The 17,486-nt window shown below is 42.2% G+C and overlaps 2 protein-coding genes across 2 annotated transcripts; one reads left to right on the top strand and one right to left on the bottom strand.

The window, feature by feature from the left end:
* Positions 1 to 1,904: 1,904 nt before the first annotated feature.
* h2az2a (H2A.Z variant histone 2a) lies at positions 1,905 to 4,851 on the bottom strand. Its single transcript, XM_069178045.1, has 5 exons — positions 4,746 to 4,851; positions 3,611 to 3,688; positions 3,350 to 3,463; positions 3,085 to 3,214; positions 1,905 to 2,902 (listed from the first exon to the last, which is right to left on the bottom strand). The coding sequence occupies exons 1-5, from the start codon at positions 4,746 to 4,748 to the stop codon at positions 2,841 to 2,843; spliced, it is 387 nt and encodes a 128-aa protein (XP_069034146.1). The 5' UTR covers positions 4,749 to 4,851; the 3' UTR covers positions 1,905 to 2,840.
* Positions 4,852 to 5,088: 237 nt separating this feature from the next.
* LOC138215731 (transcriptional regulator protein Pur-beta) lies at positions 5,089 to 8,703 on the top strand. The gene has a single exon (XM_069178044.1). It carries the CDS (start codon positions 5,457 to 5,459, stop codon positions 6,384 to 6,386), a length of 930 nt encoding a protein of 309 aa, XP_069034145.1. The 5' UTR covers positions 5,089 to 5,456; the 3' UTR covers positions 6,387 to 8,703.
* The last annotated feature ends 8,783 nt before the right edge of the window (positions 8,704 to 17,486 follow it).

Raw genomic sequence — 17,486 nt, 5'->3', positions numbered from 1 at the left:
GCGGTATGTGTGGAGAAAACCAGGCACTGCTCATCACCTGCCCAATACAATCCCAACAGTGAAACATGGTGGTGGCAGCATCATGCTATGGGGGTGTTTTTCAGCTGCAGGGACAGGACGACTGGTTGCAATTGAAGGAAAGATGAATGCGGCCAAGTACAGAGATATCCTGGAAGAAAACCTCTTCCAGAGTGCTCTGGACCTCAGACTGGGCCGAAGGTTCACCTTCCAACAAGACAATGACCCTAAGCACACAGCTAAAATAACAAAGGAGTGGCTTCGGAACAACTCTGTGACCATTCTTGACTGGCCCAGCCAGAGCCCTGACCTAAACCCAATTGAGCATCTCTGGAGAGACCTGAAAATGGCTGTCCACCAACGTTCACCATCCAACCTGACGGAACTGGAGAGGATCTGCAAGGAAGAATGGCAGAGGATCCCCAAATCCAGGTGTGAAAAGCTTGTTGCATCATTCCCAAGAAGACTCATGGCTGTACTAGCTCAAAAGGGTGCTTCTACTCAATACTGAGCAAAGGGTCTGAATACTTATGACCATGTGATATTTCAGTTTTTCTTTTTTAATAAATTTGCACAAATTTCTACATTTGTTTTTTTCTGTCAAGATGGGGTGCTGAGTGTACATTAATGAGAAATAAAATGAACTTTTTTGATTTTAGCAAATGGCTGCAATGAAACAAAGAGTGAACAATTTAAAGGGGTCTGAATACTTTCTGTACCCACTGTATTCTGGGCTGATTTTGGTCAGGTCTTTGAACCTGTTTTGTGTCTAAGGACTGCAGGACCAGTGACTGAGACTGAGCTCTCTGACACTGGCAGCACATCTTCAGTGTCTTGAGATTTCACTTTTGCCTGCATCTTAAACCTTGTTTCACAGTAGGTATGGTGTTCTTTTCTTAGAGCTTCATTTCCTTCTCTCTGTAAACATAGAGCTGATGGGGCTAACCAAAAAAAACTCCAGTTTTATCTCATCTGTCCAAAGAAAAAAAAAGCTTTGTTAATTGTTGATATGCATTTGAGCAAATTCCAGTCTGTATTTCTGTTTTTCTTTCAACTGACTCGCCTTCTGGTCCGTAGAATTCAGCTCACAGCTCTTTGGAAGTTTTCCTGGACTCCTTCTATTCAATCTGGGCTCCATGTCTCTCCTGCAGCAGCAACTAGGCAGGTTGACTACGTTCCAATGTGCCTTAAACTTCTTAATATTATGAGCAACTGTAATCACAGGAATATCAGGCTGCTTAGAGATGGTTTTAATAGCCTTTACCTTTAACATGCTTGTCTATTGTTTACTTTCTGATCTCTCTAGACAGCTCTCGGCTTTGCTTCCTCTGGTCCTTGTTCAGTATTGTGCAGACAAACAGCAGTGACCACTTTACTTCATTTACATGGGCTGAATGACTGTTTACATGGCTGATAGAGGACATGTGTTTCACTAAAGAAAAAAAGTCTCAAACATCAGTATAATAGTTATTTATAACATTTTCTAGGAGTAACAACCAATCTGTCCGGGCCATTTTAAAATATGTGATCGAAACAATAGTTTCTCTCCTCAGACTTTCTTGGCTTTAATACCTGCGAGTAAATTTGGAATTTCATCACTTTTCAGGATGAATGAAAGCCTTCTTTCAATGTGCTGTAAGTGTACCAACACATTTGCCTGTTTGTAAGACAAGCTGATCGGAGTTTACTTTTCAGCTACAATACCTCAGAAAATGTCCAAAATGTATTTTTTCTACGGTGGTTTTTACATTTCTAAACTGAATATTTTCAATTGGAACTGAAACATATTGCAGTTTTATTTATGTATTGTTGGATAACCATAGCAACCTAAATACAGTACAAGACTTCAGAAATAGATTCCAGCAGGTTTCAAACCAAACCAAGGATAACATGCCAAAAGTATTTATTCAAAGATAAAATAGGCAGTCATTTCCGTGAACACATTGCTTAGAAAAAAAGGCTCTAACCTCTGTACTTTAAAAATGTAAAGGACTTCTAGGGGACATTACAGTTCGCCTATACATTTATATATTGCAGGTAAACGTTTTAAGAACTGATATGGTTGAGATCTGCCGCATTTTCAATCCTCGTCGTCCCCAGACATGAGGCTATCCACTATGGACCCCGCAGGGATACTTGGTTCACAAATGGCTGGACATTTGTTCTACAGTGAGGCAAAAAATTGCATGATCAGCAACACCTGATCACAGCAGCAAAGTCAATACGTAATTTCAGATTTAAACAAATTCTTTCAACTGCTATGAACATGAACACAACACTGCAGCAGACTGTTACAACAAGTTGTTTTGACTGTTTCAGCTTGATGTAAAAAATTCCACTTTTAATACATCGCTATCCTTGTGCAGTTCAAAATATTACAGTAAGTCAAAAGGAAAAAAAGCACCATCTCACATTTAGCTATCGTTACCTAATTTACTGCCCCAAAAATTCTCTCCTTACAAACGTGTTATAGTAAATATTGTAACTTCAAGAAAATAACCACAAAACAAGATGTTTTTATATAAAAATGGTTTAACAATTTTTTTTTCAGTATAAAACATTACAGAGTCCCAGGCCAATCAAACAAATTCACGGTCATTTCAAATAATTATGAACTCCCCAGTCAAACGTTCTACAATAACATACAAAGGGTTTGCTGTCGTTAAGGGGTTCTGTACTTTTTTCTAAATATGGGAAAATATAACAACACAAAGCCTAACACTCACTCTTCGTTTGCTATAATATTAATAATAAAAAAGAACAAATGTGAACTCCTGGTCCGATCAAAGCCCAAGCCCCGAAATTTCTGGTCAACATGGCGTCTATGCAGTTTTCTGCTGGCCCTTCTTCCCAATGAGGGATTTGTGAATGTGGGGAATGACACCTGAAAACACACACAAAAAAAAACCATTGGTGAGATTAAATGTTTTACAAAATGGCACCTCTGATCTGCAGAGATGAGACATACATAATCTGCAAATATTATGGATGTATATGCAATCAAACCCAACAACATAAAAGAGAATAATAAGCAGGCGTCATCTGTTTGCAGGACCGTCAGCTCACCTCCTCCAGCAATTGTTGCCTTGATAAGGGAGTCCAACTCCTCATCACCACGGATGGCCAGCTGCAAGTGACGGGGAGTGATACGCTTCACCTTCAAGTCTTTGGAGGCATTGCCCGCCAACTCTAGTACCTTACACACAAAATGACCACAAACATACAATCAGTGCAAACAGATGCATGTCACAGGTCAAATAAAAGCTAGACTACATCATGTGTGGCATCCAGTGCCATTGTTAACCACATGCAGGAAATGGGGAACACTTACTTCAGCAGTGAGGTACTCGAGGATGGCAGCACTGTACACAGCTGCTGTGGCTCCTACACGACCGTGGCTGGTTGTGCGAGTCTTCAAGTGCCTATGGATACGACCCACTGGGAACTGTCAAGAAACAGTCACAATGAATGAAAATAAGGGGCAAACCGTTTGTGATTTAGGTGGTGGAGGTGGGGGTGAAGGTGGTGAAGGTGGTGGGGGGCACATAACATCTGCAGCAAAGCCACAAACTGTCAATGAAGAGCCATTTACCTGCAGCCCAGCCCTCTGGGAGCGCGACACTGCTTTTGCCTTGGCTTTGCCGCTGTCTTTTCCTGCCTTGCCACCAGCCTGCGTGGAGTAGATTAACACCACATTTTCAACAGGAAGCTTCAGAGAACAAAATCACAGCGGAGGAAAAACCTGACCGAAATGTGAGAGACTGCAGCGCTTGGGTTTTGAACAACGAGAAATACGCGCTGTAATAGCACTTCAAGGGACCTTTAAAAACTAATTAATATCGATCGGTTAAATTGAAAAATACATTTCAGCAAACGAGAAGATCCGCCGTCGTTTCAACTGGGAACACGTTACAGATGCCCGGCGGAGCGGTTGAGGCTTTCCCGCCAATCACGGATAAAACACAGCAAACGAAAGGCGGCAACTACAATGGTTACCGGAACTAGCCTGTATGAAGCCCAACAATGCATCAACTGAGTTCAGAAAACTAACACGGAGCCAATCCGGGGGAAAAAAACAGCGAGGAGGCTGCCGCCGGCGGGCTGGAGCCGGGGAGCCGGAGCCGGGGAGCCGGCGGGCTGGAGCCGGGGAGCCGGAGCCGGCGACCCGCCACACAAACCAGACTCACGGTCCGCGGGGACGTTTCATTATCGGATATCAGGAGAAAAAGTTTGATCACAGAAAGCACCCGTTCACTCCTTCATGTTCAGTCTTCATGAACCTTCCTGAAAACCTTCCGATCAACTCACAACAGACAAACAGCCGTTAGAGCCGATGAAGCAGCTAAACTTAGCTTGCTAACGCACCTTTCAAAGAAGCTCTGCGGAGTCAAAAAAAAAAAAAACACGTCGCATCAATTGAAGTTTATACTAATATCAAAGCACCACAATTTTGAAAGAGTAACTAACCGCCCTCCCCCCAAAAAAACACAAATCGCGACGGATATAAAACTGAAGCTTTTAACAGAAATACCAGAAAAAGTCGGACGACTCACGGTAACGTTGATGCTAACGTGTTAGCTGACAGTTAGCTCTTGAACCACACACGTTCTGGTCGAATTTATTCACTTCAAATTCAAAACAGCACTTTCTACAATTGCACATTAATTACAGTACAACGGTACCGAGGTCCGTGATAATGCATTTAGCGGTAACCTGTGCGCACATACCATTTTTCCGTGTCGTTACTTGATTGTAGAACTGAGTAGACACCAAACAATTTCGGCTCCGAAAGCAAAGAAACAATAAACCCTTTCGCAAATCTTTCGCATGCGACCCCTCGTGGGAGTCTCAGCAGCCAATCACAGGACGCGTTGTTACTTCGAATATCCGTTTCGACCAATCGTCAAGCGGCTTGCAGGAACTTCACCCATCCCCCACCCTCAGTAGCGCCTGCCTGTCTTTGCGCACGAAACCAACAAGTAGGCGGGACTGCGCGCGGAGTGTCCTTCCAGGGACAAATGTCCCGAATACATAACCCGGAGTCTGGAGTTGGAGTCAATGTTAGTGCGAGGGGACCTGCAATGTCTTTAGATACAAAGAGTTTTGTTTTGACCACATTTGGAGGACTGATATGACACCGGTGAATTCACCGGAGGGCACATGTTCCGGTGCACACAAACGTTACACGAGTTTAACGCCGACAAGTCGAGCGGTTACGGATCCTAATACGATCCAACGTCATCTCGAGGGCGGCTACGTTTTGATTGATGGGCAGGAAAAAGAGCAAATGAAAACACCCCCTTTGACTGACGTTGTAACTGGCAGCCACAGCATCCAATCAGAGCCGAGTAGCTGGCGTCCGGTTTCCTCCGCGAGCTCGGCAATCAAGGGAGGTGGGGGTCAAAGATACGCAGAGAAACGGGCTGCTGGTGGCGAAGATGGCGGATGGGGACAGTGGCAGTGAGCGCGGTGGCAGCAGCGGCGGCGGCGGCGGAGGAGGAGGGGGAGGAGGCGGCGGGTTTCAGCATTACCAACGGGAACCGGAGACCCAGGAGCTGGCCTCGAAGCGGCTGGACATTCAGAACAAACGGTTTTACCTTGACGTGAAGCAGAACGCTAAAGGCCGGTTCATCAAAATCGCCGAGGTCGGAGCCGGAGGCTCGAAAAGCCGGCTGACTCTCTCCATGTCGGTTGCGGCGGAGTTCCGCGACTACCTGGGGGATTTCATAGAGCACTACGCCCAACTTGGGCCTAGTACTCCGGAGCAGATCGCCCAATCCTCCGGTGGGGATGACACCGGGCCTAGACGGGCCTTGAAGAGCGAGTTCCTTGTGCGTGAGAACCGAAAATACTACCTCGACCTGAAGGAGAACCAGCGGGGTCGGTTTCTCCGGATCCGACAGACCGTCAACCGAGGCCCCGGTTTCGGAGTCGGAGTGGGTGGCATCCCGGGGCCTGGCCTGCAGGCCGGACAAACCATCGCACTGCCGGCCCAAGGCTTAATAGAGTTCCGTGACGCCTTGGCCAAGTTGATAGACGACTACGGGGGAGATGAGGAAGAGCTGGCCGGCGGCGGAGGAGCCGGGGGCTACAGCGAGCTCCCGGAGGGCACCTCCATCATGGTGGACTCCAAGCGGTTCTTCTTTGACGTTGGATCCAACAAGTACGGAGTTTTCTTGCGGGTGAGCGAAGTGAAGCCCAGTTACAGAAACTCTATAACAATCCCCTTCAAGGCGTGGAGCAAGTTCGGGGGAGCGTTCAGCCGCTACGCCGAGGAAATGAAAGAGATCCAGGAGCGGCACCGGGATAAGATGTACGAGAGAAGAGCCGGAGAGGAGTCGGAGGGCGACGACGTGGACGACGATTGATGGAGAGGCAGCGGGAGAGGCTACTTGTGATGAAGCTGACAACATGATGCAAAGCCTGGAGATAAACAGAGAAACGGAGAGAGGGTCGACTCTTCTGTGCATGACGAATCGAACTTTAAAATGATAAAACAACGAAGTAAAATTAAACAAAAACAAGTATATATGACTGAGAAATTACTGTCTATATAAGAGAATCATGTCTAAAGTTTAGGTGGATGTTATATCTGTGCGGACTGCGGTAGTCAGCTCCTGTATGAGATTCCCCATTGATATACAATATATATATATATCTATAGATATCTATAGATATCTATAGATATAGATTGTCCATTTGATGCTCTCCTGTGTAGCCCAGCAAATTAAGTTTGGCAGTGCTCAAGACACAACAGTAGGTTACCAGTTCCACTTCCTGGTTGATAGCCAATGGTAAGAGCTCACCTGGTGCTGACCTGTAGTCTGTGACGATTCGGACGAAGTGTGAAACTCCAACCAGCAGGTGCAGAGTGGGAGCGAGATGGCGCCTGCATCGCTCACCATGGCTGTGTGTGTTTTAGCCTAAAGTGACCTGTAAACGAATGGCTCGCCCAAACAGACCCACAACACCCAGAGCCACGGTCTCCGCGACAGTCGGTGGGGGGGGGGCAGTCCTCGGCATCATCCGGACGCCCTCTCAGCCCAGCAACGTCCAGTAAGGTGATCTGTTACAAGCACACGACTCATTTGGATTCTCTGGACAATCCAAACGAGTCCACAAATGACCTCCACCTCCCCGACCCTCCACCCTCCTTCATACCCTCCTTCCCTCCCTACCTCCTGGCCATCCCTCAGGTGCTCACCTCCTGCTCCAATAGCTGAAGTGCTCCCACATGGCTTGTTGTGTCTCAGGGCTTGGCAAGCCCCATCTGTAATTCGGGGTACGTCAGCATTACCTGTGCCTGTGCATCATCCTCGAGGCTCTGGACCCACGTCCGGTCTGCCAGTTGCTGCGTTTGAGCCGTCTGTGGCAACTGATGATGTCTTGCGTGATGCGGGGCCACTTTTGACCCCCGTGACCTTTTTGTCAAAGGGGATGAGGTGAGCTCAGGCCCTCGAGCACTGGTCACACATTTTCTGAGCTAAAGCTTAATATTGCCAGGCTGGAGCTACAGTCTCAAGGGAATTGACCTTGTTGACTCACATAAGGGTGCACCATTTGGATCCTCTAATCTTGAACTCAGACCATTAATGACTGAAGCAATATTCAGTCTGATTGTAACAAAAATTTGGTGCTTTTGGAAAACAAAAACCCACAATTGGGTGCTGTATCTAAAGGACAAAAGAAAGAAAAGAATATATACTGGTAGAGATTTACTTACTAAAAAGATCAATTATAGATAGAATTATTTTTCAAAAGAGATATATTGAAATATGTCTTTGAAAGATGAGACATTTATTAGATAATGCTGCCTAAAGTGGCTTATTTAAAACACTAAACTTGGATGCAAATGTCCAGGGTGATATTTCATACCTGCTTTTTTCCTAACATTTCTGTTATTCCTTAGAGGGAAAAAAAAAAAGAAGAAAAAAAACAACAAATTGATAACTCAGTATGTTATAGCAATTTTTAGCAACAACTTCATTGAAGTAGTTTGTCAGCATACACTCAGCACTCCAGATCACTTTACAGAGCATCGAGTTGTCCCCTCATTTCAGTCCACACCTTTTACCATGTTTTGTCATAAATTGGCTTTCCATCAGTTGCCATACGACGCAAACATAAACACCCGCAACCATCAACATTTTGTCTTTAGTGCTCCTTTTTAAGATATGATCATTTTTGCATGCCTGCTCTTACGCGGAGCTGCCTTGTGTTCTTTTCTTTTGCATATTCTGATTGCTGTATAAGGGTATTTATCCATTTTTGAGAGCGATTTCAAGTTTTATTTCTGTATTGCAATAGACAAAGAAAGTTCAAGTTTACTTCTCAGCCTAATAATAAAATTTAAAAAAGCCACAAAGTTCCCATATTTTGGGAAATGTCACTTTCATTGTCCCACTTTCTTTGGTGTGTAAACCTCTCGTTGAATTTTACTTTACCCACTTCAACACAGCAGAGAAATGCCATATGAAAAAATAAACACCTGGGAGCAATAGGTTTTTTTTTTTTCTATTGATATGAATATACTATATATAATATTACACATGCGATTGAACTACATCCTTCTTCCTGTACTGTGTTACGTGAAATGGCAGCTGTTTCAGTCATGTGTGTTCTGCTGTAATATTCTACCAAGTTCCTTTCAACGAGAAATAAAAAAAAAAAGGTTTTTGCTCAGGAGAGGTGTGGTGTTTTTATCTTTCTGTTTCAGGGTGGACGATCTTTTACATCTACAGGATCACGGCAACAATGGTGACGGGCTTTTTCTTGTTATATTTAGGTAACGGGTCCAGTGTATTTAATCATTCATTAATCAGTAGGTAATTTTTTCTCATCTCAGAGGATTTTTTTTTTCCCCATTAAATGTTATTAAAATACTTTAGATTTTTCTTTTTGAATGAATTCAAACTCAGATTTTGTTACTTCTTTCACCACTGATACAGGAAATAAAGAGCTAGTATATACAATTTAAGTTCCTTGCTTACAAAATAAAGTAGAAATATGGATTACGTATCTTGAATCTGAGTTTAGATAAGACATATGTGACCAATATATTCAAATGTATTGTAAAAAAAAAAAAACAGTTGTTGGGAAATGAAGGTTAAAGGTCGGCAACAAATTAGAGAGGAATAAGACGTTTTCAGGAACAATGCCAAAAATGTACCGCTTCCAGCTTCCTCAAATGTGAATATTTGATGGGTCTGTGATTGTAATGTGATAGTAAATTCAATATTTTTGTGTTTTGGGCTGTTGGTGAAAAAAAGTGAAGCATTCCAATGTTGAAGTTTTGTAAAAAGTTACGATGCAAATTTTTATATATTTTAATAACATTTAATGGAAAAAAAAAATCCTCTGAGATGAGAAGAAATTATCTTCTGATTAATGAATGATTAAATACACTGGACCATAATCAGCTGAATCACACATTTATCTCCATTGAATCTCTGCCTGTTGTTTGCAACACCATCAAGACAACACACAGTTAGACTATAACAACATTGTGGTGTAAAATGTTGATCTAATGGAGATTCCACCAAGAACTTTTGGCATTTTGACATCTCATAGTTTGGAAAATCTCAAGTGTAATTAGAAGCAATTCTTTTAGGTCATGGTTTTGGATTACAGCTAAATAAAAGGAGCCCTAATAAAATTACTCATCTGCTTTTCCTAATTTAACAAGTCAAACTATCTGCTGTGACTCACGTTTATTCAGTCTGGAACAAGCTGAACATCATCTCTGCGACATGATGCCACAGTCCTTATTTGTAATGTGTAATTTCCATGAAATGTGGAGGACTTAATACGTGAGATGTTACACTTTACGTCTGAACACACGTTGCATCATGAAAGTATCAGCAAAGGTTATAACAGTCAGTCAATTTGGTGTCAGCTGTGTTTCATTTCATTTGTTTAGTTTGCTGTGAATCACTGCAGTGAACTGGGGTTCAAAGCCTGATTTGAATTAATCATGTCATTCTTTTTGATAGTTTAAAGTATCAAAAAAAAATCTAAATAAACTGTGAAATGTGCAAATATACTCCCATTTATAAATCAAGTATTGTCTCCATTTTGCGCCACATTTGTGCTGAGGTTGTGTTTCTCAAAAGATATAAATGGGAAACAAGGCTGCTGCCAACAGATAAATAATCAGATTAATCAGATTAACTTTGATTTATAGGTAGGCAAATGGATGTTGCAATGGATGTAGGAATTGTTACAGGAACAGGTGATCATAGCATCACTGAACACAGCACGAGAGTGGCCATGTCTGTCACAGCAATGGACACACTTTGGTCTCGGATGAAACATTTCAGTGTTTGGATGGATTGCCGTAACATTTGACCGAGAGGAAACCTGTTTGGTCAATTTTGTTGAGACTCCAGCTAAAATAAAAATCATCAGGCCAGAAAATTATGAACAATTGGCTTTCCAATTTTTATATTTCATGCCTCCCATTGAGCCAGCACCACACTATCGTTACAGACGAACCACATGAATTTCACGTGACCATGTGAAAACGTGTTTTTTTGCCCGTTGGAAACTGAGTTTTGGAACATTATCATGGTGCAATGTGTGAATCCAATGCAGATTACTATGTTAAATATTTTCCACTAATTTTCTCCATTTGATCATATGTCGCAACATGTGGTAAACCTGTCATACATGTAATGACCTGTGAAACTAGTGTGCATTTTCTGTAATGGTATAACAGGTGTGCATTTCCCCCCAGTTTAAACAAAAATTTTGTTTTTTATCAATGAAACTGAAATGCAGAAAATCTAAATCCTTAACCTTTTATTAAAAAGCAACATATTACAAGTTGTCTTGCAGAGGTGATCTCATAAGTTAAATCTTGAAAGGGTTCAACATAAGATCAGCACTTTTTCACTCAAAACATGAGGATGTCACATGTTGTGAAGTGTGGTGATGGATGCAGCCTTCTTCTAAAACTCCATTCACTATCATGCATCATCATGCACCATCATGCACCATCATGCATGGCGGACTGCATACCTGCATGGATGTATTTAGCTGAGTGTATTGTGGGAGGCAGGGTTTTGGACTGCAGGTGTATTCCACACCCGCACCACCTCATCGAGAATTTGCATCGTAACTTTTTACAAAACTTCAACATTGGAATGCTTCACTTTTTTTCACCAACAGCCCAAAACACAAAAATATTGAATTTACTATCACATTACAATCACAGACCCATCAAATATTCACATTTGAAGAAGCTGGAAGCGGTACATTTTTGGCATTGTTCCTGAAAACGTCTTATTCCTCTCTAATTTGTTGCCGACCTTTAACCTTCATTTCCCAACAACTGGTTTTTTGTTTTATAATACATTTGAATATATTGGTCACATATGTCTTATCTAAACTCAGATTCAAGATACGTAATCCATATTTCTACTTTATTTTGTAAGCAAGGAACTTAAATTGTATATACTAGCTCTTTATTTCCTGTATCAGTGGTGAAAGAAGTAACAAAATCTGAGTTTGAATTCATTCAAAAAGAAAAATCTAAAGTATTAACAGCACGGATGACTTAATAAGAAATGTGACTGGTAGTTTACATCAGCTGATCTTCCGAACAGCCTTTACTATGCAGGCCTACATCGTCCTCATCCTCTAATATACCCACCAGACATTCTAACAGAAGAGTCGTCTATTGTAACATCCTGTACTGCATCCCTACTAAACTAAACATCCATGAAGGAGGTCTGCCGAGAAGCCAGTGTCTCCTTCGTGGGACCTAAAAATACCCAGCAGTACAGGCTAACATGGAGCAGGTCAGCAGGGCAGTAAGGGAAAGGCCTGATGGGGCAGGTCGTGGAGAGTGGTTTGGTTTCAGAGGGACTCAAAGCTACCCAGATCTGTGCAGTCTATCAACTCCCAAATGGAAGAAAGAGGACTCAGAAAGGAAACGTCAACTCACCACAGAGGACGATTTCAGGCGATGACACAGACACATTATTGGCAACAACGACATCTACTCCTTCGACAACCCCGAAAAGCACAGTTGGGATACTATATATGTTGTCATAGGAGAAATGATAAAAGATGACAAATACCGTACATTAACTTGTAATTTTCTTATAGCCATGTACAATTACATAGTGAGTTACAAACCATATAAGAACTTCTTTAAACTGCTTGTGCTAAATAAAGGGATTTCAGTAAAGTTTGAAGTTTTATGATGCCATCAGGTGACACTTTGTGGAGTTGCACCGTTGACACTGACAGTCAGTGGTCTGATTGAAAGTTTCTCTGTAAGACTTTGGTTTGGTTAAAGGCATTGGTGACCATTTCAATGATTTTCCAAAACCTGACACTACAATTGTCTAGCTGTGCAGAAACAGGAGTCACAGTTTGAGCTTCTCACATTAGTTCTCTTTTTTCATTCCTGACACAATTACTTCTGTAACTTTTCATGGGGAATGCATGATAGCATAACACCATGAATACCCACTTTAGAATGCGCACTATGTCCATATCTTAACAGTATCACATGCCCTCTTCACCAGCTGTCAGAAGAGTTGGTAGAAAGACTTCTACTGTCTGATGTGGTCAGACAACACATCTCAAACTATTTTTGATTAAATGTATCCCAACTGTCTTTCTCACTATTTCCTGCACCGACACTAGACCTTGGCCCTGGACGAACATTGTGAGTTGCAGAAGTGACCCATTTGTGCTATTTAGTGTAAATATCAAATATAAAGTATTCACAGCGCTTGACTTATTCCACATTTTGTTATGTTACAGCCTTATTCCAAAATTAATTAAATTCATTTTTTCCTCAAAATTCTACACGCAATATCCCATAATGACAAAATGAAAATAGTTTGTTTAAATTTTTTGCAAATCTATTAAAAATAAAGAACGAAAATATAACACGTACAGAAGTATTCACAGCCTTTGCTCAATACTTTGTTGAAGCACCTTTGGCAGAAATTACAGCCTCAAGTCTTTTTGAGTATGATGCTACAAGCTTGGCTCCTATTCTTGGGCAGTTTCTCCCATTCTTCTTTGCAGGATCTCTCAAGCTCCATCAGGTTAGATGGGAGCGTCGGTGCACAGCCATTTTCAGATCTCTCCAGAGATGTTCAATCAGGTTCAAGTCTGGGCTCTGGCTCGGCCACTCAAGGACATTCACAGAGTTGTCCCGAAGCCACTCCTTTGTTATCTTGGCTGTGTGCTTCGGGTCGTTGTCCTGTTGGAAGATGAACATTCGCCCCAGTCTGAGGTCCAGAGCGCTCTGGAGCAGGTTTTCATCAAGGATGTCTCTGTACATTGCTGCATTCATCTTTCCCTCCATCCTGACTAGTCTCCCAGTTCCTGCCGCTGAAAAACATCCCCACAGCATGATGCTACCACCACCATGCTTCACCATAGAGATGGTATTGGCCAGGTGATGAGCGGTGCCTGGTTTCCTCCAAACATGACGCTTGGCATTCAGGCCAAAGAGTTCAATCTTTGTTTCATCAGACCAGAGAATTTAGTTTCTCATGGTCTGACAGTCCTTCAGGTGCCTTTTGGTAAACTCCAGGTGGGCTGTCATGTGGCTTTTACTGAGGAGTGTCTTCCGTCTGGCCACTCTACCATACAGGCCTGCTTGGTGGAGTGCTGCAGAGATGGTTGTCCTTCTGGAAGGTTCTCCTCTCTTCACAGAGCAACGTTGGAGCTCTGTCAGAGTGACCATCGGGTTCTTGGTCACCTCCCTGACTAAGGCCCTTCTCCCCCGATCGCTCAGTTTGGCCGGGCGGCCAACTCCAGGAAGAGTCCTGGTGGTTCAAACTTCTTCCATTTACGGATGATGGAGGCCACTGTGCTCATTGGGACCTTCAATGCTGCAGACATTTTTCTGTACCCTTCCCCAGATCTGTGCCTCGATACAATCCTGTCTCGGCAGTCTACAGACAATTCTTGGACTTCAAGTCTTGGTTTCTGCTCTGACATGCGCTGTCAACTGTGGGACCTTATATAGACGGTGTGTGTCTTTCCAAATCATGTCCAATCAACTGAATTTACCACAGGTGGACTCCAATCAAGTTGTAGAAACATCTCAAGGATGATCAGTGGAAACAGGATGCACCTGAGCTCAATTTTGAGTGTAATGGCAAAGGCTGTGAATACTTATGTACGTGATTTTTTTCGTTTTTGATTTTTAATAGATTTGCAAAAATTTCAAAAAAATGTATTTCACGTTGTCATTATGGGGTATTGTGTGTAGAATTTTGAGTGAAAAAATGAATTTAATCCATTTTGGAATAAGGCTGTAATATAACAAAATGTGGAAAAAGTGAAGCGCTGTGAATACTTTCCGGATGCACTGTAGTTTTTAATGGAGCTTTTGGAGACACACTGTAAAGTACATTGAACATATATGGGAGCAAAGTTGAATGCAGTGATAACACAACAATTTTTTTAGTGTGTGGTTTCTTTGAGACCGCTGACGAGATTCATTCAGACTGATGCATGACAAGTTTGAGTCAGATGAGGTCCTACGATGCAGCAGAGCTGGTAGACAACATGGAGCTGAGCTTAGAGAAATGCTGACTGTGCACCAATGTACAATTAAAAGCCCTCACAACATGGTTTTGCAACACAGAGAACAGCGATTTCTGAGGAATGTGGGAAGGTGACCCTGATGGGAAGGTTAACAGCCACCAGGCAGCAGAGCTGTGTGGAAACTGAGATACCTCATAAAGTTTCCGCAGTTACACAATGTTCACAAGGAATCATGATACACAGAGTACAGCTGAGCTTTCAATGAGGCCTCTGTCGCAGCTTTAACATGACTTTGACAGAAAATATGCACAGAATGAATGACCTTCATCATTCAGAAATGTGATTCAGCCAAAAAATAAACGATGTCCACTTCACACGAATGTTCGTCCACATACACAGCATCACCCTCTCCTTCCTGCATTACACAGCCTCTGTGAACGCTCTCAGCTCGGAGTGATGAAGAGTGTGTGGAGAGGGGGCAAAACGAAGAGGGACAGAGCACTAATGTGTGTGAGTGAGCGAGAGAACAGCTCAAGGGCACGTAATACCGCGCTGAGCCGGGCGCCACTGAAAGAGGGGATTATTTCACGTGGCCCGGGCGTCCTGATGGCTTGCTCCAGAAATACAAGCCGTGCTAAGCTGCCCATCCATCATTCAGAGCAGGCACGGAGTGAGAAGGCTCTCGATGAGGTGGTGCGGGTGTGGAATACACCTGCAGTCCAAAACCCTGCCTCCCACAATACACTCAGCTAAATACATTCATGCAGGTATGCAGTCCACCATGCATGATGGTGCATGATGGTGCATGATGGTGCATGATGATGCATGATAGTGAATGGAGTTTTAGAAGAAGGCTGCATCCATCACCACACTTCACAACATGTGACATCCTCATGTTTTGAGTGAAAAAGTGCTGATCTTATGTTGAACCCTTTCAAGATTTAACTTATGAGCTCACCTCTGCAAGACAACTTGTAATATGTTGCTTTTTAATAAAAGGTTAAGGATTTAGATTTTCTGCATTTCAGTTTCATTAATAAAAAACAAAATTTTTGTTTAAACTGGGGGGAAATGCACACCTGTTATACCATTACAGAAAATGCACACTAGTTTCACAGGTCATTACATGTATGACAGGTTTACCACATGTTGCGACATATGATCAAATGGAGAAAATTAGTGGAAAATATTTAACATAGTAATCTGCATTGGATTCACACATTGCACCATGATAATGTTCCAAAACTCAGTTTCCAACGGGCAAAAAACACGTTTTCACACGGTCACGTGAAATTCATGTGGTTCGTCTGTAACGATAGTGTGGTGCTGGCTCAATGGGAGGCATGAAATATAAAAATTGGAAAGCCAATTGTTCATAATTTTCCGGCCTGATGATTTTTATTTTAGCTGGAGTTTCAACAAAATTGACCAAACAGGTTTCCTCTCGGTCAAATGTTACGGCAATCCATCCGAACACTGAAATGTTTCATCAGAGACCAAAGTGTGTCCATTGCTGTGACAGACATGGCCACTCTCGTGCTGTGTTCAGAGATGCTATGATCACCTGTTCCAACCTGTCAACATTCAAGTCATGAGTGAGAAGGGAAAACTTTCTCACATCAGCCATCAATTCATGCCATTTCAATAAGGGGAGATCATTAGGAGTGAATGGTAATTTATCAAAGTAATCACAGTTGAGTGATCCATTTTTTTGATTAGACTCGGATGATAAGAGGCCCCTTCGTAGAGCGATGTCCCAAATGGATGGAGGAGGTAGGACAGGAACCCCCGGAGCCTCGACGCTGCAGGTAACAAAAGACATCTCAGGGCACTTAAGACAGGAGGCCAACAATGTAACAATTCCTACATCTATTGCAACATCCATTTGCCTACCTATAAATCAAAGTTAATCTGATTAATCTGATTATTTATCTGTTGGCAGCATCCTTGTTTCCCATTTATATCTTTTGAGAAACACAACCTCAGCACAAATGTGGCGCAAAATGGAGACAATACTTGATTTATAAATGGGAGTATATTTGCACATTTCACAGTTTATTTAGATTTTTTTTGATACTTTAAACTATCAAAAAGAATGACATGATTAATTCAAATCAGGCTTTGAACCCCAGTTCACTGCAGTGATTCACAGCAAACTAAACAAATGAAATGAAACACAGCTGACACCAAATTGACTGACTGTTATAACCTTTGCTGATACTTTCATGATGCAACGTGTGTTCAGACGTAAAGTGTAACATCTCACGTATTAAGTCCTCCACATTTCACGGAAATTACACATTGCAAATAAGGACTGTGGCATCATGTCGCAGAGATGATGTTCAGCTTGTTCCAGACTGAATAAACGTGTCACAGCAGATAGTTTGACTTGTTAAATTAGGAAAAGCAGATGAGTAATTTTATTAGGGCTCCTTTTATTTAGCTGTAATCCAAAACCATGACCTAAAAGAATTGCTTCTAATTACACTTGAGATTTTCCAAACTATGAGATGTCAAAATGCCAAAAGTTCTTGGTGGAATCTCCATTAGATCAACACTTTACACCACAATGTTGTTATAGTCTAACTGTGTGTTGTCTTGATGGTGTTGCAAACAACAGGCAGAGATTCAATGGAGATAAATGTGTGATTCAGCTGATTATGCTCTCTACTTTTAAAAGAATAGTCAATTGAACAAACAGATCATTTTTGGTTTGACCAAACTTTACAGACAAATTTGCAGTCCAAATTCAGGCAACAAGATTTTCTCCAGATTTCTTTCAGCTTTAAGAATTGAAGTCATCTGTCTGCCCTCTTGAACTGAGACTGGTGACACACACGTGTCTATTCCCAACTATTTTATGCCATATTCACATTATAGCTGTAATTACCAGTATGTAAAAAAAATGTTGGGACAAAGCTACAACGCCTGACTTTATAACACGC

The sequence above is a fragment of the Embiotoca jacksoni genome, unplaced genomic scaffold, assembly GCF_022577435.1.
Source record: "Embiotoca jacksoni isolate LCO1_2020_lvr unplaced genomic scaffold, fEmbJac1.0.p SCAF_8, whole genome shotgun sequence".
NCBI classification, from domain to species: Eukaryota; Metazoa; Chordata; class Actinopteri; family Embiotocidae; genus Embiotoca; species Embiotoca jacksoni.
Note: the sequence above shows the minus strand (reverse complement) of the source record. Positions and strands in the feature narration are given on the sequence as shown.

Excerpts from the sequence above, each read along its gene's own strand:
- h2az2a (XM_069178045.1), bottom strand. Across the intron at positions 3,464-3,610 it reads CCCAGAGGGCTGGGCTGCAG|TTCCCAGTGGGTCGTATCCA; the intron begins GTAAATGGCTCT and ends GTTTCTTGACAG. Across the intron at positions 2,903-3,084 it reads GGCAACAATTGCTGGAGGAG|GTGTCATTCCCCACATTCAC; the intron begins GTGAGCTGACGG and ends GTGTGTTTTCAG.
- LOC138215731 (XM_069178044.1), top strand. The coding sequence starts at position 5,457 with ATGGCGGATGGGGACAGTGGCAGTGAGCGCGGTGGCAGCAGCGGCGGC.